This window comes from Ranitomeya variabilis, chromosome 5 (assembly GCF_051348905.1).
Source record: "Ranitomeya variabilis isolate aRanVar5 chromosome 5, aRanVar5.hap1, whole genome shotgun sequence".
NCBI classification, from domain to species: Eukaryota; Metazoa; Chordata; class Amphibia; order Anura; family Dendrobatidae; genus Ranitomeya; species Ranitomeya variabilis.
This window is the reverse complement of record NC_135236.1, coordinates 416,423,720-416,447,026: the sequence shown is the minus strand read 5'-3', so window position 1 is coordinate 416,447,026 and position 23,307 is coordinate 416,423,720. Positions and strand designations below refer to the sequence as shown.

The 23,307-nt window shown below is 40.6% G+C and overlaps 1 protein-coding gene across 1 annotated transcript in view; it reads right to left on the bottom strand.

Moving 5' to 3' along the window:
* Positions 1-23,307, bottom strand: part of WIF1 (Wnt inhibitory factor 1) — a 230,938-nt gene that overhangs the window by 1,587 nt on the left and 206,044 nt on the right. The window contains exons 5-9 of the mRNA XM_077265198.1: positions 22,690-22,785; positions 9,685-9,780; positions 8,303-8,398; positions 3,509-3,604; positions 3,179-3,274 (exon numbers count right to left, since the gene is read on the bottom strand). Of these exons, the coding sequence (XP_077121313.1) occupies positions 3,179-3,274; positions 3,509-3,604; positions 8,303-8,398; positions 9,685-9,780; positions 22,690-22,785 (480 nt within the window). The remainder of the gene's footprint in view (positions 1-3,178; positions 3,275-3,508; positions 3,605-8,302; positions 8,399-9,684; positions 9,781-22,689; positions 22,786-23,307) is intronic.

The following is a 23,307-nucleotide window of genomic DNA, read 5'->3' as shown; positions in this document are numbered from 1 at the left end:
AATGTATGGAATTTGACAGAAAGCTGCCACTCAGCGATGGGGGCATAGTTGGACTAGGACACCTGAGTGTAACCCAAGTGTAAGCCACTTCTTCAAGATACAAACACGTATGGCTTTTGTTACTGAAGAAGAAGTGGGTTACACTTGCAAACGCGCACTTGACATTTCTTCATCAGCTGTCAGTGTTGATATACACCACAAACCTTCCATTTATTATATTTCTTAGATGCATGTAGGCAGAAGAGAGCAGGAGCAGCTGGGTCCTAGGAAACCCAGTCATTGCTGCTTTCAGCCAGGAGGCTGAATTTTCCCAGTGATTAGAGATGATATTCAATCCCCAATTACTAAGGAAATTAGCAATAAGAAGATTGTATTAATACAGTATGTTAAAATGCCACACAAAGGTCTTTTAAGAAGTCTGTAAAATAAAATAAAAGATTTAAAAAAATACAAAACTAAAACAAACAAAAAATTCAGACTCACTGGTATTGGTTCATAATAAAAAAATATGTTCAGTATCTAAAAATTATTTATAAGGAAATTAGAACACAATTTAAAATGATTTTTAGCAGTCTTTTGTAGTCGTAAAAATACGTTCTCTTTAATTTTTTTTCATCGAGAATAAAGCGAAAAAAGGAATAAAAAGGCCATAAAAAAATAGACCCATGTATCACAAAAAAGAAGCAAATTATTTAAATATCTGAATGAGAATTTTCTCTTTAGCGCCATTAAAAGTGCAAGTATGCTAAAACCCCAAATTCTGCATAGTCAGGAACTCATCAAAATGGCCCCAGTTCTAAACTGGTTACTGACCTGTGATGTAATAGTAGAAACTAGGCAGTAGTCCTCAGAGGACTTGTTCTATACTACTATGGCCCACTGATTGAATAGCTTTCATTACGGACGTTGGCTATGCTATCAATAATATGTTTAGCAACTGGACTTAATCAGGAACATTAGAAAGGTGTCTGAAATATTTTCTGTGCCTTATTGATGGTAAAATGTATTTATTTTGAGTACAATACAAAGGTCTGTGGAATATGGAGGTCTAGGCTAGACTAAGGATGATTGATAAAAAGTATTTCTTTTCCTTGTTACTACCAGAAGGTAACTTACACTTTAGAATTTCTGATGTAAAATTAATCAGAAAATGTCGACACAGCGCTGGCTTTCGGGCTTTGCATTAATACACAGTCCTTTATTTAATGATTTTCTGGTTTATATGAACAGAAGGCTCTGCCAGTACTGGAACGCAAACTTTCTTTCCCCAGCAAAGTTCCATTTCTGGCTCTTTTAAAGTAGCACCCTTGTTATGCTATTGCTCCGTCTATGTTATGACTCTTACGCGATGTCACTGTTTGCTCAGCATACTTACAGATTTGGTAAACAGTTCTGCACAGGGCATGAATACATAAGCACCGGCTTGTTTTAAGTCCTGTCACTCTCCATAATAGTACCTATCATTATCTGCCAGCATATCTGATTAAAAGCTTGCATTGGAAAGAAGCCAAAACTTCCCAGCCAGTCTAAACTTCTGTGGTGGTCTGGCCCCTCTTATGGAGGTAAAAAGAACCCTAACTCTATGTTATTTTTCCTAACACTGGGAAATGGCAATTCACAGTCTGGGGTGTTTATGACAGATCTACGTGGTAGAAGAAGGCTTTTACAAAGTTCACCCTCGCTAAGCATGTGGTTGTTTAATTGTCTATATTATGGAATAAGTCATTTAACTGCAGCGACCTGTCATGACTTGATGGCTTTGTTTTGCCAAAATAAAAATAAAAACATGACATGAATACAGTCTGAGGCTACATTCACATGGCTTTATTTGCGGTATGTGTGAGGTCTGTCTGTTTGGTGCCAAAATGGGATTGGATCACTTTAGATGGAAGCAGGAAAATCTTTCTCAAAGAGGTGGTTTTCTTGCTCCCCTCTTAAGTTTTTGGATCTAACTCTGTAGTAGAGCATGACTCGAAGGGGGAAATTTACTAAGGCATTTCATATATTAGTCTTAACCAGGAGCACACTGAAGTAAGATGCGTCAAATTTGGTAAAAGAATAGCGCTTAATAAATTTGGTACATCCTGAGCTGTGCACGCACCACAATATACCCATTTATGAGCTGGTGTATATTTCCACTATCACTCAATTTCTTGGTTAAATTATGGTCATTTTTTTGGGGAGGTCACTGTTGCTCCTATTGTTGGCAACACTCCGGCTCACCAAGTCCCATAAAAATAATTTGGAGAGGCATAAAAAGTTGCACAGTAAATCAAGCGTGCTCTGAAATGGCCAACTCTTTTATGCAAAAAAGCAACGGATGGTTAATAGTGTTGAGCAAACATGATCAGATAAGGTGTTATCCCAGCATGCTCAGGTGCTAACCGAGTAACTTGGGCGCGTTCAAATAATATGTTCGAGAACCCACGGCTGCATGTCTCGCGGCTGTTCAACAATGTATTGTCTTGCGGCAGTTAAACTGATATTGCTTTTTGGAGACTCTTAAAATGGTCAGCTACTTTCTCGTATTAGGGCAGCTTTCCTCATCTCACAAACTGACTGACATTCTCTCCATAAGATGGCTGCTGGTGGAGGAGCATGTGACCAGACTTGTCTATCAGCCTCCTCCTCCTCCTCCTCCACCCTGGATCTGTCTGCAAATCGTAAGCTTGCTCAAGCCCATACTGCAGTATGGTTGATTTGTTCATGGTGGTGAATAAACTGCAAAATTTAATTTATTACTTGTATATACATACTGAATGAAATATTTTTGGATAAATTATGAAGGAAAACAAACTGTTGTGTCATTTTCTGTTTTGTATGAACTATAGTCAGGTTTGGGACTTTAGTATTAAATAAGCCACTTTTTCAATTTTTGGATGCCAAAAAAATGCCATTGACTGCACAAGGTTTTGGCATAAACAGGCATTGTTTTGATATTGTCTTTTTTTTACTGTATGACCCAAATGGATTAGATAGTTTTAAATAATGTGAAACACATGTGGTAGTGATCCTTCTAAACAACTTATTGTCGGAAAACTCACTGTCAACCATGTTCCTAGGCAAAAAACATATCAAGTGAAGCACTTGAGAACAGATCCTACTGGAACATGGTTAATAACTAGCAATACCCATCAGTCCAGGGAATAAATAGAATATTGGCTCTTACGGTACTTACTTTTGTTACAGTATCTACCATTCCAGCCTTCCTTGCATTGGCATTTGTTGGGTTCGATGCAGGTTCCATGTGAGCCACATGAGGGTTCACAGACAGCTGCATAAAAACAAAGCAATGTAAATGCTAGCTATGCTACTCTACATAATACCACTGTCTATTTTACCAGAATTAATGCTATGGACTGTTATTAGATGAAAACACATATGAAAATATTCAATACATTTATAACAATGAATATAATTACGGTAAACAAATTGCATGATTGTACAACCAGTTATGTTTTAGTGATTATATTGTGAATAAAATCCATGATTAAAATTTATGACTTACGTTTTGAGCACAGATCTCCTTGGTAGCCCTTGGAACATTTGCACTTGTTCTTGCCACTACATTTTCCTCCATTTCGGCATGGCTGTTGGCATTTACCTTGAAATAAACCCACAAAGTCATTCATGAAACTTGATTCATATTTAAATGCCATTATCAGAGATTGACCTGAATGGTTAAACAGCAGAGATCAGTGTAATCTCTGGTTGCTGCTGTTATAGACACATGTGCAACACAGCTGGCATTTGCCGCAGCTGGAGCGGGCTCAGCTCCCAAGCCACCTCAACACTTGAGGACCATAGTGAGGAAGTGCTGATAAATCTATATGTGTTAAGTGATTAACAATAGTAATAATAATAATAGCAGGGATAATAGACAGTATGCTTATGTGTAAGTGGCATGTCCCCCTACCCTACTGACTAACATTTTCTCAACACCACATATCTCCATATATTGCTTGCTTGATGCTGCACCACTGAATGACATCTTAGGATTCCCTTGCTTGAGACCTTACATAACAGACAATAAACCCATGTGCTAACATCAAAACATCAAATTCTAAGTTACTGAGATAATGATTTTTGGGTTTTCATTGGAGTAGGTCCACTGTATTTTATCAAGACCAAAGTCAGCGCAGCCGTCTACCAGGAAATTTTAGAGCACTTCATGCTTCCCTCTGCCAACAAGCTTTTTGGAGATGGAAATTTCATTCTCCAGCAGGACTTGGCACCTGTCCACACTGCCAAAAGCACCAATACCTGGTTTAAAAACAACAGTATCACAGTGCTTGATTGGCCAGCAAACTCGCCTGACCTTAACCCCATAGAGAATCTATGGGGTATTGTCAAGAGGAAGATGAGAGACACCAGACCCAACAATGCAGATGAGCTGAAGGCTGCTAACAAAGCAACCTGGGCTTCCATAACACCTCAGCAGTGCCACAGGCTGATTGCCGCCATGGCACGCTGCATTGATGCAGTAGTTGATGCAAAAGGAGCCCCGACCAAGTATTGAGTGCATTTACTGAACATACATTTCAGTAGGCCAATATTTCGGATTTTAAAATCACTTTTCAAGCTGGTATTATAAAGTATTCCAATTTACTGAGATAATAACTTTTGGGTTTTCATTGGCTGTAAGCCATAATTATCAACATAAACAGAAATAAACACTTGAAATAGATCACTCTCTAATGACTCAATATAATATGAGTTTCACTTTTTGTATTGAAGAACTGAAATAAATTAACTTTTTGATGATATTCTAATTTTATGAGAAGCACCTGAACATCAATCATCTATTACTGTTTATATAAGGAATGGTGGAATTTACAACTTATTTAACGTTTCTTCTGTCTTTAACTTGTTAGTCTATTATTACATATTACTATAGTATTTTAGTCTATTACTAACCATTATTAAAGTGAACTTGCCATTTAATGAAAATTTGACATAAATGCATGTACATTCCTTCTTTATATGTGTGCCCGCTATATGTTATTAGACAAAAAACTGGTACAGGCAGTGAAATCATCTGTGAACTATTGCTAAAAGTAGCTAACAAATGCATGGGGAAATTGAAGAGTTAATTATGATGGTGGCCCAGAGCTGGTTTATAGTGGTACAGTTCTGGGATTTCACAAATTAATGTGTGAGGAGTAAAGGTTGTTGCAGTGCAGAGATCAAGAAAAGGGGGGGATAGGAGAGTGACTCTTAGGCTACGGTCACACTATCAGTATGTGATCAGTATTTTACCTCAGTATTTGTAAGCCAAAACCAGGAGTGGGACAGTCCGAGGATAAGTATAATAGAAACACATCACCACTTCTGTATTTTTGCCCTACTCCCGAACGTGATTCAGACAGAACCCCTAGCGGAAGATTCCCTATAATGAGGAGAATGGAGTCACTTTGAACGTTGTCTGGCCTATGAACCGGCGGTGTCCGTCTTTTTGTGCATGCATAAAAGTGAGGTCGGCCACAGTTTTGTGCACCTCTTAAAATGACACTGCTGAACAGAGGCCAGATGGAATCCAGAGAAACTCTGCTGCCTCATTGTAGTGAATGGATCCCAAAGGTGGATAATTTCCAAAATGGGGTCACTTGAGGGGGTTATTTTGCTCTTCTAGCATTTAGGGGCTCTGTATATGGAGTCTACGAACTATTCTAGGAAAATCTGCGCTCTAGGAGGCAAATAGCGCTCTGTCTTTCCCGAGTCTTGCCGTGTGTCTAAGTAGTACTGTACAGCCACATATGGGGTATTTCCAAGTTCAGCAGAGATTGTGTGACAAATTTTAATGCCATTTTTACCCATTTTCCCTTGTGAAAACGTAAAATAATCTGGGGCTAAAACAAAATGTTTGAGGTAAAAATTTAATTATTTTTTTTCTACTGTCCAGTAGTATAACATTCTGTGACACACCCATGGTGTCATTATGATCACTCCACCCTTAGATGAATTCACTGAGAGGTTTATTTGTAAAATTGGGTCACTTATGGGGGTTCTGTAGTTCTGACACCTCAGGGACTCTCCCAGTGGGTCATGGCACCCACAAACCACAACAGTAAAATCTGCACTAAATTATGGCACTCCTTCCCTTCTGAGTTTTGCACATGTAGGGTATTGGATTACTCAGGAGAAATTGCACAACTAACTGAGAGGTCCACACTTCCCTTCTGAGCTCTGCCTTGCGCCTAAACAGTAGTTTTCCTCCACTTATGGGGTATCGGCCTAGTCAGGAGAAATTGCACAACAAATGTGATGGTGCATTTTCTCCTGTCTCCCTTGTGAAAATGCAAAATTTGGGGCTAAAAGAATTTTTTGTGGGAAAAAGTTACTTTTTATTTTCACGGCTCTACATTATAAACTTTTGTGAAGCACAACAAATTTTGTGGCTCATTTTCTCCTATTACCCTTGTGAAAATGAAAAATTTGGAGCTAAAGAAACATTTTTGTGAAAAAAGTAAAATGTTCATTTTTTTCTTCTATATTGCTTTAATTCCTATGAAGCACCTGAGGGGATAATAAACTTCTTGAATGTGGTTTTGTGCACTTTGAGGGTTGCAGTTTTTAGAATAGTGTCACTTTTGGGTATTTTCTGTCATGCAGACCCCTGAAAGTCACTTGAAATATGATCCCTAAAAAATGGTTTTATACATTTTGTTTGTAAAATGAAAAATTGTTGATCAATTTTTAACCCTTCTAACTTCCAAAAAAAAGTGTTTCAAAAATTGTGCTGATGTAAAGTAGACATGTGGAAAATGTTATTGATTAACTATTTTGTTAAATATTAACTATTTTGCGTGACATATCTCATAGTTAGTAGCATTTGGGGACATGAAAGGTTCCCTTTAAATATGGACACATGATCATCACATTGGGATTGTTGAACATCTCCCTTAACAAGCATAGCCATTAATATCAAGTTAATGCATTAAACTCTTGTATAGTGAAGCGTGATTTAGTTTGTGACTTGATGATGAGTAGTGCAATAAAGGACACATGATATATGTCCTCCATGGCCATATTCTGCAGATTCACATGGCCTTTTGCTTGTCTACTAAGCTGTTGCTCCTAGATTTTATACTTTACAATAACAACACATAAAATGACTGAGGTAGAGCTACAGTAGCAGAGAAGAAAACTAACTAGTGTGGAAAGTGATTGGCTATGATGTGTCGCAATTGAATGGCTAATTGCCTTATTATAATCACCTTTCATCAACTGATGGAAACAAAATGGGTAAACCTGACAATTAAAAGGACTAGCCCACATACTTTTGGCCACCTGCTAATTATAAGGGCTAGCCCACATACTTTTAGCCACCTGCTAATTATAAGAACTAGCCCACATACTTTTGGCCACCTGCTGATTATAAGGGCTAGCCCACATTCTTTTGGCCACCTGCTAATTATAAGGGCTAGCCCACATACTTTTGGCCATGTTTTACAACAGTAAAGTTAGTAACCTACACACATTGTAAGAATAGTGCTTTCATAATACTCCCGGGCTTATGTGACGATACAGTGATACAATAACATGCCGACGTTACCATCATGATTAAAAGTGGTGTGACTGGTTTATTCAATATGTATCCATAAATTGATGAAGTGGCTGGTGGCTAAGAATATAGAAAAATGTCAACTTAGTACCGTGTGCACTGTTCGAGGTCGAGATGTGATAAGGGTACGTTCCACCTTGATACACCATTAAAGTCAAATACGCAGAAAGGGTCCAAGGCACCTCCAGTTACATTTTTTTATTGCTTTATCGTGGAGCAAAAATGCATTTAACAGCAACTTTCGGCATGCAGTGTGACAAAGCTCAGCATTATGCTGTTGTGTGCTTTTGTGCTTCACAATAAAGCATTGAATAAGGTAGTTGGCGGTGCCTTGGATCCTTCTTGCATATTTCAGTTTAATATTTCTATGTAATTGTTTTAAAAACTTCCTGTATTTGTTGTTCAATATTGCAAATAATCTGAGACGTGTCTACCTTTCTAAATGCTAAATACTGTACTGCTATACAAAGATGTTACTACAGCGGAGGTTAAATGTAAGCTTATTGGCGTAGAAGCTGATAGGAAAATGTGAATACATTTGTGCTTCAAACATCACCCAGTTACAGTGGCATGTGTGAAAGGCTTTGATGCCAAACCTCTGAAAATTCTTTGATCTTGACATAAATAAAAGCAGCTTGAAAGCTGCAGTGGGGGTTACAATTTATTACATTTTAACCTAACACAGACAAAGGAGACATGAATTGCAGAATTTCAGCAGAGTGGGTTCTGGTCACATACTTGTTTCACACTGATCTCCTTCGTAACCTGATGGGCAGATACACTTCCCAGGGTAGAAGCATGTTCCTCCATTCAGGCAACTTGTAGTACAGTTTGCTGTATACAGAAATGAAGAAGAATACATGTATGGTATCTTAATTTCTTAAATGTACTGTATCGTCCTCTTATCCTAATATGAAATATAACTTGCATGGGGTTTCCTACTTACCCCGCTGCTGCTGTGATTATATGCCAATATTAATAACATCAAAATAATACAATTAGTCTGATGTTTATAAGATTGAATTCTATCTTCCTGATCCTGAAAGTAAAACTACCCGCTAATTATATGCTATACTTAGAAACTTACGGTATACGACAAAGAGCAAACTATGGGCCCAATTCACTAGAGCATTTTCAATCAGCGAGTTTTTGATTTGTGACAAAATCATCCAAGGATTTGTCCCTTTTTTCAGGTTGTTTTTTGTTGTTTAATTAGTATTCTGAACTTTATGTCAGTGTGGCTTTTCCGGATTTCTTGGATTCATTAAGTTCAACTTTTTTAAAAAGTTCCATAGTTTTATTTATAGCAATTATTTTCATGAAAGATTTGCCTTTTCTAAGAATTTAGGAGAAGTAGGAGACAGACGTTCTGGTTGACCACACTGCTGTGATAAAGTTGAGGCTCAACGTGTGGTAATAATTCAGTAAGGTGTTATTAATTAAGGGTATTCGTACCAAACTCTTTCTCAAAACTGAACCACATGATGTAGTTATGTAGTTGAGTTTTGAGAAAAGCATTAATAACACATGGAAATATTCCTTTTTCACAGCAGCACAAGAACACCTGTCTCCTAATTCTCCTCAATCTACGTGCAGAAGATCCTTTTTTATCTGCAGACATTACTGCAAGAGCTGAATAATATGTGGACATTTATTGGAGTTGTGACATACACAACCAGATCAGGTGAGCAACCTCCTCGCCCCCCAATTTCACTTTTAAAATTATATTATTATATTACCCTATGTGTGTTTATATCCTCTGTTCTTTTACTTTTGAAGAATTTGATGCAAAGAACAGCAATGAACAGCACAAGACATTAAAGAAAACGGACTTAAAAATATCCCCGCAAATAATGAATCAGGTCCTGTAGGGTTTAAGGTTGTCTCTTTCTTGCCTAACACAATATCCTATGCTACACACATCTTCAGTACAGTGTATGCTTATTAGTCACACTACATAATCCTATACTCGAGTTATAAGAGATGAAGTCTTGTTAGTGGCAATGATCATAAATGAAAGATGTTTCCAAATATAAGATATGGAAATAGATTTGAAATGAAAGATAATTATATGAAATATATTTTTTATGTATAATGTTGCTGAACTATATGTAATGTACCTTTATCACAGTTGGTGCCATAGTATCCTGGAGGACAGATGCACAATCCTGGAGTTACACAGAGTCCACCATTTAAACAACGTGGCATGCATAGTGCTGCAATAGAAAATGAAATAAACAGAATTCACTGCATATAAGGTACCCTTTAAATTAAGGTATTTTGTACACTAAATATGATTTTGTTATAAGATCATTGCGATATATATATGTATACACTGCTCAAAAAAATAAAGGGAACACTAGTTTCCCACATCCTAGATATCACTGAATGAAATAATCCAGTTGCAAATCTTTATTCATTACATAGTGGAATGTGTTGAGAACAATAAAACCTAAAAATTATCAACGTAAATCACAACTAATATCCCATGGAGGTCTGGAGTTGGAATGATGTTCAAAATCAAAGTGGAAAATGAAGTTACAGGCTGATCCAACTTCAGTGGGAATGCCTGAAGAAAAGGAAATGATGCTCAGTTGTGTGTGGCCTCCACGTGCCTGTATGACCTCCCTACAACGCCTGGGCATGCTCCTGATGAGGCAGCGGATGGTATCCTGAGGAATCTCTTCCCAGACCTGGACTAAGGGTATGTGCACACGTTGCGGATTTGGCTGCGGATCCGCAGAGCATTTGGCCCTGCGGATCTGCAGCAGTTTTCCATGCGATGTACAGTACCATGTAAACCTATGGAAAACAAAATCCGCAGTGGACATGCTTCAGAAAATTCTGTGCAGAAACACTGCGGTTTATTTTCCGCAGCATGTCATTTTTGTGCGGATTCCACAGCGTTTTACATCTATTCCATAATAGGAATCCGCAGGTTTAAAAACGCAGGCGAATTCTGCACAAAATTGGCAGGAAATCGGCAGGTAAAACACAGGGCATTTTACCTGCGGATTCTGCAGAATCCACGCGGAAAAATCTGCAATGGAATCTGCAATGTGTGCACATACCCTAAAGCATCCGCCAACTCCAGGACAGTCTGTGGTGCAACGATTAACCCCTTAATCCCATATGACGTACTATCCCGTCGAGGTGGGGTGGGCCTTAATTCCCACCGAAGGGATAGTACGTCATAGCGATCGGCCGCACTCACGGGGGGAGCGCGGCCGATCGCGGCCGGGTGTCAGCTGCCTATCGCAGCTGACATCCGGCACTATGTGCCAGGAGTGGTCACGGAACGCCCCCGGCACATTAACCCCCGGCACACTGCGATCAAACATGATCACAGCGTACCGGCGGTACAGGGAAGCATCGCGCAGGGAGGGGGCTCCCTGCGTGCTTCCCTGAGACGATCGGTACAAGGTGATGTACTCACCTTATACCGAGCGTCTCCTCCCTGCAGTCCCCGGATCCAAAATGGCCGCGCGGCTGCATCCGGGTCCTGCAGGGAGTACTTCCGGGTCCACAGCAGGCGCTGGTAAGCCTGCACTGCTGTATGTCAGATCGCCGATCTGACAGAGTGCCGTGCAAACTGTCAGATCGGCGATCTGTGATGTCCCCCCCGGGACAACGTAAAAAAGTTAAAAAAAACAAAAGACATGTGTAAAAAAAAAAAAAAATCCTAAGGAAGAAAAAAAAAAATATTATTCCCATAAATACATTTCTTTATCTAAAAAAAAAAAAAAAAAAAAAAAAAAAGTACACATATTTAGTATAGCCGCGTCCGTAACGACCCAACCTATAAAACTGTCCCACTTCACTTCAGTGAACACCGTAAGAAAAAAAAAAAAAAACGAGCCAAAAAACAACGCTTTATTATCATACCGCCGAACAAAAAGTGGAATAACACGCGATCAAAAAGACGAATATAAATAACCATGGTACAGCTGAAAACGTCATCTTGTCCCGCAAAAAACGAGCTGCCATATAGCATCATAACCAAAAAAATAAAAAAGTTATAGTCCTCAGAATAAAGCGATGCCAAAATAATTATTTTTTCTATAAAATAGCTTTTATCGTATAAAAGTGGCAAAACATAAAAAAAATGATATAAATCAGATATCGCTGTAATCGTACTGACCCGACGAATAAAACTGCTTTATCAATTTTACCAAACGTGGAACGGTATAAACACCTCCCCCAAAAGAAATTCATGAATAGCTAGTTTTTGGTCATTCTGCCTCACAAAAATCGGAATAAAAAGTGATCAAAAACTGTCACGTGTCCAAAAATTTTACCAATAAAAACGTCAACTCGTCCCACAAAAAACAAGACCTCACATGACTCTGTGGACCAAAATATGGAAAAATTATGGGTTTCAAAATGTGGAGACGCAAAAACTTTTTTGCTATAAAAAGCGTCTTTTAGTGTGTGACAGCTGCCAATCATAAAAATCCGATATAAAAAACGCTATAAAAGTAAATCAAACCCCCCTTCATCACCCCCTTAGTTAGGGAAAAATAATAAAATTAAAAAAATGTATTTATTTCCATTTTCCCATTAGGGCTAGGGTTAGGGTTAGGGCTAGGGTTAGGGCTAGGGTTAGGGCTAGGGTTAGGGCTAGGGCTAGGGCTAGGGTTAGGGCTAGGGCTAGGGTTAGGGCTAGGGTTAGGGTTGAGGCTAGGGTTGGAGCTAAAGTTAGGGTTGGGGCTAAAGTTAGGGTTAGGGTTGGGGCTAAAGTTAGGGTTAGGGTTTGGATTACATTTACGGTTGGGATTAGGGTTGGGATTAGAATTAGGGGTGTGTCAGGGTTAGGGGTGTGGTTAGGGTTACAGTTGGGATTAGGGTTAGGGGTGTGTTTGGATTAGGGTTTCAGGTAGAATTGGGGAGTTTCCACTGTTCAGGCACATCAGGGGCTCTCCAAAGGCGACATGGCGTCCGATCTCAATTCCAGCCAATTCTGCATTGAAAAAGTAAAACAGTGCTCCTTCAGTTCCGAGCTCTCCCATGCGCCCAAACAGGGGTTTACCCCAACATATGGGGTATCAGCGTACTCGGGACAAATTGGACAACAACTTTTGGGGTCCAAGTTCTCTTGTTATCCTTGGGAAAATAAAAATTTGGGGGGCTAAAAATCATTTTTGTGGGAAAAAAAGGATTTTTTATTTTCACGGCTCTGTGTTGTAAACTGTAGTGAAACACTTGGGGGTTCAAAGTTCTCCTAACACATCTAGATAAGTTCCTTGGGAGGTCTAGTTTCCAATATGGGGTCACTTGTGGGGGTTTGTACTGTTTGGGTACATCAGGGGCTCTGCAAATGCAACGTGACGCCTGCAGACCAATCCATCTAAGTCTGCATTCCAAATGGCGCTCCTTCCCTTCCAAGCTCTGCCATGCGCCCAAACAGTGGTTCCCCCCACATATGGGGTATCAGCGTACTCAGGACAAATTGGACAACAACTTTTGGGGTCCAATTTATCATGCTACCCTTGTGAAAATACAAAACTGGGGGCTAAAAAACTAATTTTTGTGAAAAAAAAAAGAATTTTTATTTTCACGGCTCTGCGTTATAAACTGTAGTGAAACACTTGGGGGGGTTCGAGCTCTCAAAACACATCTAGATAAGTTCCTTAGGGGGTCTACTTTCCAAAATGGTGTCACTTGTGGGGGTTTTTAATGTTTAGGCACATCAGGGGCTTTCCAAACGCAACATGGCGTCCCATCTTAATTCCAGTCAATTTTGCATTGAAAAGTAAAATGGCGCTCCTTCCCTTCCGAGCTCTGCTATGCGCCCATAGAGTGGTTTACCCCCACATATGGGGTATCGTCGTACTCAGGACAAATTGCATAACAACTTTTGTGGTCTAATTTCTTCTCTTACCCTTGGGAAAATAAAAAATTGGGGGCGAAAAGATCATTTTTGTGAAAAAATATGATTTTGTATTTTTACGGCTCTGCATTATAAACTTCTGTGAAGCACTTGTTGGGTCAAAGTGCTCACCACACATCTAGATAAGTTCCTTAAGGGGTCTACTTTCCAAAATGGTGTCACTTGTGGGGGATTTCAATGTTTAGGCACATCAGAGGCTCTCCAAACGCAACATGGCGTCCCATCTTAATTCCAGTCAATTTTGCATTGAAAAGTAAAATGGCGCTCCTTCCCTTCCGAGCTCAGCTATGCACCCATACAGTGGTTTACCCCCACATATGGGGTATCGTCGTACTCAGGACAAATCGCATAACAAATTTTGTGGTCTAATTTCTTCTCTTACCCTTGGGAAAATAAAAAATTGGGGGCGAAAATATCATTTTTGTGAAAAAATATGATTTTTTATTTTTACGGCTCTGCATTATAAACTTCTGTGAAGCACTTGTTGGGTCAAAGTGCTCACCGCACATCTAGATAAGTTCCTTAAGGGGTCTACTTTCCAAAATGCTGTCACTTGTGGGGGGTTTCAATGTTTAGGCACATCAGGGGCTCTCCAAACGCAACATGGCGTCCCATCTCAATTCCAGTCAATTTTGCATTGAAAAGTCAAATGGCGCTCCTTTCCTTCCGAGCTCTGCCATGCGCCAAAACAGTGGTTTACCCCCACATATGGGGTATCAGCATACTCAGGACAAATTGTACAACAACTTTTGGGGTCCATTTTCTCCTGTTACCCATGGTAAAATAAAACAAATTGGAGCTGAAATAAATTTTGTGTGAAAAAAAGTTAAATGTTCATTTTTATTTAAACATTCCAAAAATTCCTGTGAAACACCTGAAGGGTTAATAAACTTCTTGAATGTCGTTTTGAGCAGCTTGAGAGGTGCAGTTTTTAGAATGGTGTCACACTTGGGTATTTTCTATCATATAGACCCCTCAAAATGACTTCAAATGAGATGTGGTCGTTGTAAAAATGAGAAATTTCTGGTCAACTTTTAACCCTTATAACTCCCTAACAAAAAAAAATGTTGGTTCCAAAATTGTGCTGATGGAAAGTAGACATGTGGGAAATGTTACTTATTAAGTTACAACCAAAATGAACACCGCGCTTAAGGATCCCAGAACAGATGATATTAGGGTGGAAACACTAGGAAATAATGAATACCCAGGGTCTCCGCTTAGATTCTTAGTATAGAAAAAACCTCGTGCACCCTCACCACCAATGACACATTCTTACTCTGACCCCATGGCACACCACTGTCCACTGTGAGTCACCCAATACAATTAGCTCGTCAGATGTAAATAAACCTTATAATTTGCGCTCACCTCTCATATGGTTGCGGCGTCTGGATGTGAGCCTTTGCTTGATGTATACCTTTGCCCACCCGATAGGTGCAGCTGGGGGCTTGAGTGTAGTGCGCACCAGATAGCTGAGTGCAGTATCTATCCAGGGAAGCCCCGACCGGTAGCGTTCCCTGGATACCGCATGCAAAAAAGATGGCCGTTAAGCTCCTCCTACTATGTGACGTCACCTGTAGTACGGAGTGCTGGAAGACTCAAAAAAGGGGGGAAAAGGATCAACCAACGCGTTTCGAAGAGCAGCGCTTTTCTTCCTCAGGGTTACCGCTCCCCTTGCTTCTCTTATCTTATATACTCTCTAGCCATCTGTACGCACCGCCCCTACCCATGCCCGCACGTATCTAAAGAAACCTGTAATAGTTTCCCTATTTTTCAGGTGCGAACCACAAAGCCAAAAGAGGCAAGAGGGGTGGGAAATGCTCCAAAGTTAAAACAATAGGGAGCACCTCAAGTAATGTGACAAACAGTAACACACAAAAAATATTTAACTTGAGTGAGCATGTGCTGTCAAACAGTGAAATATCCTTGTTGCAAAAGGGGTTAAAATTTGCACCCACATCTGCTACTAATCCATTTAAGTTATACACTCACAGGCCACTTTATTAGGTACACCTGTCCAACTTCTTGTTAACACTTAATTTCTAATCAGCCAATCACATGGCGGCAACTCAGTGCATTTAGGCATGTAGACATGGTCAAGACAATCTCCTGCAGTTCAAACCGAGCATCAGTATGGGGAAGAAAGGTGATTTGAGTGCCTTTGAACGCGGCATGGTTGTTGGTGCCAGAAGGGCTGGTCTGAGTATTTCAGAAACTGCTGATCTACTGGGATTTTCACGCACAACCATCTCTAGGGTTTACAGAGAATGGTCCGAAAAAGAAAAAAAATCCAGTGAGCGGCAGTTCTGTGGGCGGAAATGCCTTGTTGATGCCAGAGGTCAGAGGAGAATGGGCAGACTGGTTCGAGCTGATAGAAAGGCAACAGTGACTCAAATCGCCACCCGTTACAACCAAGGTAGGCCTAAGAGCATCTCTGAACGCACAGTGCGTCGAACTTTGAGGCAGATGGGCTACAGCAGCAGAAGACCACACCGGGTACCACTCCTTTCAGCTAAGAACAGGAAACTGAGGCTACAATTTGTACAAGCTCATCGAAATTGGACAGTAGAAGATTGGAAAAACGTTGCTTGGTCTGATGAGTCTCGATTTCTGCTGCGACATTCGGATGGTAGGGTCAGAATTTGGCGTAAACAACATGAAAGCATGGATCCATCCTGCCTTGTATGGAGCATCTTTGGGATGTGCAGCCGACAAATCTGCGGCAACTGTGTGATGCCATCATGTCAATATGGACCAAAATCTCTGAGGAATGCTTCCAGCACCTTGTTGAATCTATGCCACGAAGAATTGAGGCAGTTCTGAAGGCAAAAGGGGGTCCAACCCGTTACTAGCATGGTGTACCTAATAAAGTGGCCGGTGAGTGTATATCTGCTTGAAAAAATATCTACGCAATCTAGCCCTGAAAAAGTACTTCCTAAAGAAGGAGACCATCAGTACCGGAGGCAGGAACCAAACAACGGATGAATATGTTCACACTACACTATCTAATCCTTCGAGATTCACACCTGTACAGGAGTATTCGAGTGCCTTCCGCACTTTTGACACACTGGTCACTGCGGATATTAGGAGAATCAGTGGTAAAAAAACAAAATTTGTGCACTGCAATTATATTATATTTATTGATTTATTTATAGTTTCTAATTTGATGGTAGGTTAATGAAGTGGGCTAGAAAATGAAAAGATCTAATAAAAATGTGCAGTGCAATACAAAGAATGCATAGGTATTCGGCCCTGGGGTGAATTTAGCCACAGGGACGATAGGAATGGAGCAGCATGGTTAGGGGCTATGCGTACAGATGGCTAGAGAGTATATAAGATAAGAGAAGCAAGGGGAGCGGTAACCCTGAGGAAGAAGAGCGCTGCTCTTCGAAACGCGTTGGTTGATCCTTTTCCCCCCTTTTTTGAGTCTTCCAGCGCTCCGTACTACAGGTGACGTCACATAGTAGGAGGAGCTTAACGGCCATCTTTTTTGCATGTGGTATCCAGGGAACGCTACCGGCCGGGGCTTCCCTGGATAGATACTGCACTCAGCTATCTGGTGCGCACTACACTCAAGCCCCCAGCTGCACCTATCGGGTGGGCAAAGGTATACATCAAGCAAAGGCTCACATCCAGACGCCGCAACCATATGCGAGGTGAGCGCAAATTATAAGGTTTATTTACATCTGACGAGCTAATTGTATTGGGTGACTCACAGTGGACAGTGGTGTGCCATGGGGTCAGAGTAAGAATGTGTCATTGGTGGTGAGGGTGCACGAGGTTTTTTCTATACTAAGAATCTAAGCGGAGACCCTGGGTATTCATTATTTCCTAGTGTTTCCACCCTAATATCATCTGTTCTGGGATCCTTAAGCGCGGTGTTCATTTTGGTTGTAAGTTATATTGCTATTCAGGGACGCACTACCCTGGTTGACTCCAGCAGCTGAGGATCTCCTTTCTTCTTTTTTTGGGGTGAGCGCCAGTGTTATTATTCCAGGTTACTTATTAAGTATTTTCCGTGACATATCTCTGTGATTTAAGGGCATAAAAATTCAAAGTTGGAAAATTGCGAAATTTTCAAAATTTTCGCCAAATTTCCATTTTTTTCACAAATAAACGCAAGTTATATCGAATAAATTTTACCACTAACATGAAGTACAATATCTCATGAGAAAACAAGGTCAGAATCGCCAAGATCCGTTAAAGCGTTCCAGAGTTATAACCTCATAAAGAGACAGTGGTCAGAATTGTAAAAATTGGCCCGGTCATTAACGTGCAAACCACCCTCTGGGCTTAAGGGGTTAAAAAAGATGAACAGCGCTCCAGCCAGGTGTATAGGTATCAAAAAGGAGGTATTTATTAAGCCATAAAAAGCAACGTTTCGACCAACATTTCGTCTTTTTCAAGCATGCTTGAAAAAGACCAAATGTTGGTCGAAACGTTGCTTTTTATGGCTTAATAAATACCTCATTTTTGATACCTATACACCTGGCTGGAGCGCTGTTCATCTTTTTTAATCATTGGAGGATATCCAGGAAGGTTCCCTGGACATGGAACGGGTGCCCCGATAAGTGACTGCTGTCAGCCCCCTCTCTGTTGTATAGTCTGTGGTGCAACGTGACAGTGGTGGATTGTGCGAGACATGATGTCCCAGATGTGTTCAATCGGATTCAGTTCTGGGGAACGGGCGGGCCAGTCCATAGCTTCAATGCCTTCATCTTGCAGGAACTGCTGACACACTCCAGCCACATGAGGTCTGGCATTGGCCTGTATTAGGAGGAACCCAGGGCCAACAGCACCAGCATATGGTCTCACAAGGGGTCTGAGGATCTCATCTTGGTACCTAATGGCAGTCAGTCTACCTCTGGCAAGCACATGGAGGGCTGTCCAGCCCTCCAAAGAAATGCCACCCCACACCATTACTGACCCACTGCCAAACCGGTAATGCTGAAGGATGTTACAGGCAGCAGATCACTCTCCACGGCATCTCCAGACTCTGTCATGTCTGTCACATGTGCTCAGTGTGAGCCTGCTTTCATCTGTGAAGAACACAGGGCGCCAGTGGCAAATTTGCCAATCATGTGTGTTCTGTGGCAAATGCCAAGTGTCCTGCATGGTGTTGCGCTATGAGCACAACCCCCATCTGTGGATATTGGGCACTCAGACCATCCTCATGGAGTTGGTTTCTAACCATTTGTGCAGACACATGCACATTTGTGGCCTGCTGGAGGTCATTTTGCAGGGCTCTGGCAGTGTTCCTCCTGATCCTCCTTGCATAAAGGCTGAGGTAGCGGTCCTGCTGCTGGGTTGTTGCCCTCCTACGTCCCCCTCCACATCTCCTGGTGTACTGGCCTATCTCCTGGTAGCGCCTCCAGCCTCTGAACACTATGCTGACAGACACAGCAAACCTTGCCGTAGCTCGCATTGATGTGCCATCCTGGATGAGCTGCACTACCTAAGCCACTTGTGTGGGTTGTAGAGTCCGTCTCATGCTACCACGAGTGTGATAGCAGAACCAACATTCAAAAGTGACCAAAACATCAGCCAGAAAGCATTGGTACTGAGATGTGGTCTGTGGTTCCCACCTGCAGAACCACTCCTTCCTTCCATCTGTTGTCTATTCCATTTGCACAATAGAATGTAAAATTGATTGTCAAACAGTGTTGCCTCCTAAGAGAACAGTTTGATTTCACAGAAGTTTGATTTACTTGGAGTTATATTCTGTTGTTTAAGTGTTCCCTTTATTTTTTTGAGCAGTGTACATACAGTTGTGCTCAAAAGTTTACATACCCCGGCAGAATTTTTGCTTTCTTGGCCTTTTTTCAGAGAATATGAATAATAACACCAAAATGGTTTCTCCATTTATGGTTAGTGGTTGAGAGAAGCCATTTATTGTCAAACTACTGTGTTTTCTCTATTTAAATCATAATGACAACCCAAAACATACAAATGGCCCTGATCAAAAGTTTACATACCATGGTGATTTTGGCCTGATAACATGCACAGAAGGTCACACAAATGGTTTTTTTTTATGGCTACTAAAGGTAACATGCTCACCTGTGACCTGTTTGCTTATAATCAGTGTATGTGCATAAAAGCTGAGTGAGTTTCTGTGATCCAGACAGACTCTTGCATCATTTTTGTGTCACCTTTGTATTGTCCGGTGGCATCAAGCCTACGGCTTAGTAAAGGGAGGTTTTTATAAGAAAACCTATCCATTACTAATCCTATAGTTGTATTGTAAATAAATACACAGAAAGTATAAAGTCCTATATTTGAAATAAAAACAGAACACACTTTTCCTTTTTATTAAAAAACAAGCAAACACCGTTATACTCACCTAACACTTAATTCCACTGAAGCCATGGTTTCCTGCAATAAGACAAAAATAAAAACAACCATATCCCTCACCTGTCAGTCGTTCTGTCCCACGCTGTAATCCATGTCTGGGGATAAACAGTTTTCAACCTGGATGTTGCCGAGATGCGACCATCCAGGCCTAGAACCACTGAGGAATGAGCTGCTGTGAGTGCAGCATCAGTGAGCAGTGGTGACATCATCAAAGTTACCGTGGGTCAGTGAGGCTGCGTTCCCAGCTAGGTTGAACTGCGGTGACCTCATAATTGTGAGAAAAACTCAGTTAGTTCACCGCAGTTCAGCTCACTGAGTTCACCGCAGATCACCGTGAGCCAGGCAAAGCACCAGAATAGATGCGCTTTTTCAGAGACGGCTGCAAGCTGCTATTTTTAGGCTGGGAGAGCCAATATCCATGGCCCCTTTTCAGCCTGAGAATACCAGCCCCCAGCTGTCTGCTTTAGCTTAGCTAGTTGTCAAAAATGGGGGGACCCCATGCCGTTTTTTTAAATTATTTATTTAAATGATTAAAAAATATGACGTCTTTTCTGGATAACTAGCATTGCTGAAGCTGACAGCTATCGTGTGACAACTATCATCACACGTAGCGGACACACTGACGTCTTAACGAGGCCTAAAGAACATACAGAGCAGACCTATGACATTTATGTCATAGCCACGATAAAACACAGGACTGACACTTAAATTTCCACAGTGTTGTAAGAATCCCTGATCTTTAATCTGTTATGACTTATTTTTGCTTGTGCCAATCTTTAAGGAGTTAAGTAGTGCCATCTGGGGATAACTGCTGAGCCATCTTTTAATCTAATCCAGTTTATTTCCTCTTGAGGAATTTGAATCGGAGCTGGCCATTATTTCTGTAATCCATCCTGTAATCTCTTCTGTAATTTATCCTGCAGTGTCGAGGAAGGTACATCATGATGTATGGAGTCATCATACATAGCTTTATGATATGCAATTGTCTCTATCAGACTGTCAGCTAAATTGCCATATGCATAGGCACGGAGCTTTAAAGTTATTCCTACAAATGTTGGCAGCACTATAAAAGACGGCTTCAGGCTGCAGGCACTCAGTGTGCATATTTGTTTGCAAACACCAAATACAAAACAGGAATGAGCATTGAATACCACTCAGACATAGATGTCAGAGGCAAGAATGCTGGAAGAACAAAACACGCTACAGAGGCAATCATAATAAACGGTAACATATTAGAATCCCGGCTATCGAAACAACACTGCTTGCAGAATGGTCAAAAACAATATCACATCTAATATTTAATAGCAGATAAGATTTTGAAAGCCATCACAATTAACGTGCTATTATACAGAGATATTAAATTATGTGATTATTATTATTAAAAACATTCCATGACCCAGTCGCCCTCACACAGTGAACCCTAATGTTCTGAGCCTGTAAGGAGCACTGTAATTTACAGCAATAAACATGGTTCTTCATACAACCCCTGATTATAGAGGTATTCTGCTACAACACATAAGTACATATGGCATCCAGCAGAACATGGCTCTCTTATTCTCTGTGTTTATAATGAATCTAACTGGGTTTTTGGTACTATGGTTTAATTTGCACCAGCCTTTGGTGCAGTTTTTTGTTGGTTTGTTGCTGCATGTTTACCACAATACATGGCATGCTGAGTTGTTAAGTTATGAGAAAAAAAATGAATCTTGACTTAATTGAGATAAATTGATGAACATATATTCAAAGGACCCCCTTCTTTACAGTATACAAAAAAAGTTTCACTCTGTAGTGCTAAAGCATGTCAATGTGAAATATATGAAATATGACTAGCAATACTGCTTCTGAATACTAGGAAAAATTAGATGCTTAGCACATAATTTGGCCAATTCATGCCTGCCCATCAACCAACATCAAGGTGGTCTCAAAACTGATGGATCTCTACATATCAATGTGAATACCTCTCTTAGGGCTCATACTCACTTGTGCAAGACTCGGATGAGTCTCGCACGGCAATACCCGTCGCTGCACCCGGCACAGAGGAACGGAGCGTGCGGCTGCTAGTATTCTTATGCGGAAGAACGCTCCAATCTGAGTCTCGTGCAAGTGAGTATGAGCCCTTAGGCTGATGTCTGAATTCCTGGGTGGATGTGGACATCTCTTTCAGTAAAGCCTGCATTTATGGGTAGGTAGGATCCTGCTGTAATTAAAACCACCACATGTTGAAGGGTGGAGTGCTCGGTCAGAGAGCTAACATAGAAATAACAAAAGACTGACTGGCACATCCAAGCTAGTGTGAATAGGTTCATACTAGGAACAACCACCTCCATATAAAATATACAAACAAAAAATATACAAAAAAAGTTGCACTCTATCGTGCTAAAGCATGTCAATATATTCACATTGATACATAGGGACCCATCAGTTTTAAGACTACATTGACGTTGGTTGATGGGCAGGCATGAACTGGCCAAATTATGTGCAAAGTGTCTCATTTTTTCCTAGTATTCAGAAGAAGTATTGCTATTCATATTTCATATATTTCACATTGACATGCTTTAGCACGATAGAGTGTAACTTTTTTTGAATATTTTATATGGCGGTGGCTGCTCCTAATATGCACCTATTCACACTAGCTTGGATGTGCCAGTCAATCTTTTGCTATTACCCCTTGTTTACAGTATTTTGTTTTTTTACGTGTCCAATTGTAGTATTAACATAGCACTCAGGAGGTGAGCACAATAGTAGACCTTCAGAACAGCGTAACGTCATCCACAGCTATTATAAGAGCTGTGAGATGAAGATTCATAAATCAATGCGATCTTCTACATGCAAGACATGGTTTAAATTATATTTGTTCCTTTTATATTCTGATCAGTGAAAGTCTTACCTTTTTCACAGTGTGGGCCGTAGAACCCATCTGGACACTCACAAACGTGCCTCTCATTACAGAAACCTCCATTTCTACAACCTCCAGGACATTTTGCTTGGTAAACAAAAGATAGAAATATATTAAAATTTAAAGGGAATTTGTCAACAAGATGTTACCACTTAATTTGAGCACAGCATAATGTCATAATCCAGCGATGTGTCACTTACTGGGCTGCTTGTCGTAGTTTTGATAAAATCACTATTTTATCAGCAGGACATTATCATTAGCTAAACCTGCTGCCATGTCATCCTCCATATTAATGAGCTGTGTATAACCCAGCCCACACCATTGATAAATACACCTATATTCACCTCCTACGCCGGCGCCATTGCAGTGGTGTCAGCACTCGCATTCCAGGGACTCACATGAGAGCAGGATTTTATATATATATCTGCCTTGACTTCATCTTAGTTTCTTTTTACATGCGTCTCTTTCCTTCTAAGATGGAGTCTATGATCAGAAAAGGGGTCTGAGGAATGTGTTTGTCTAAAGACATAGATATGAGAGAAAAGAAACTTGGGGGGGGGGGGACTAGTACGACACCTAGACCACAAGCTGGGTGTCAATAATAGCCAA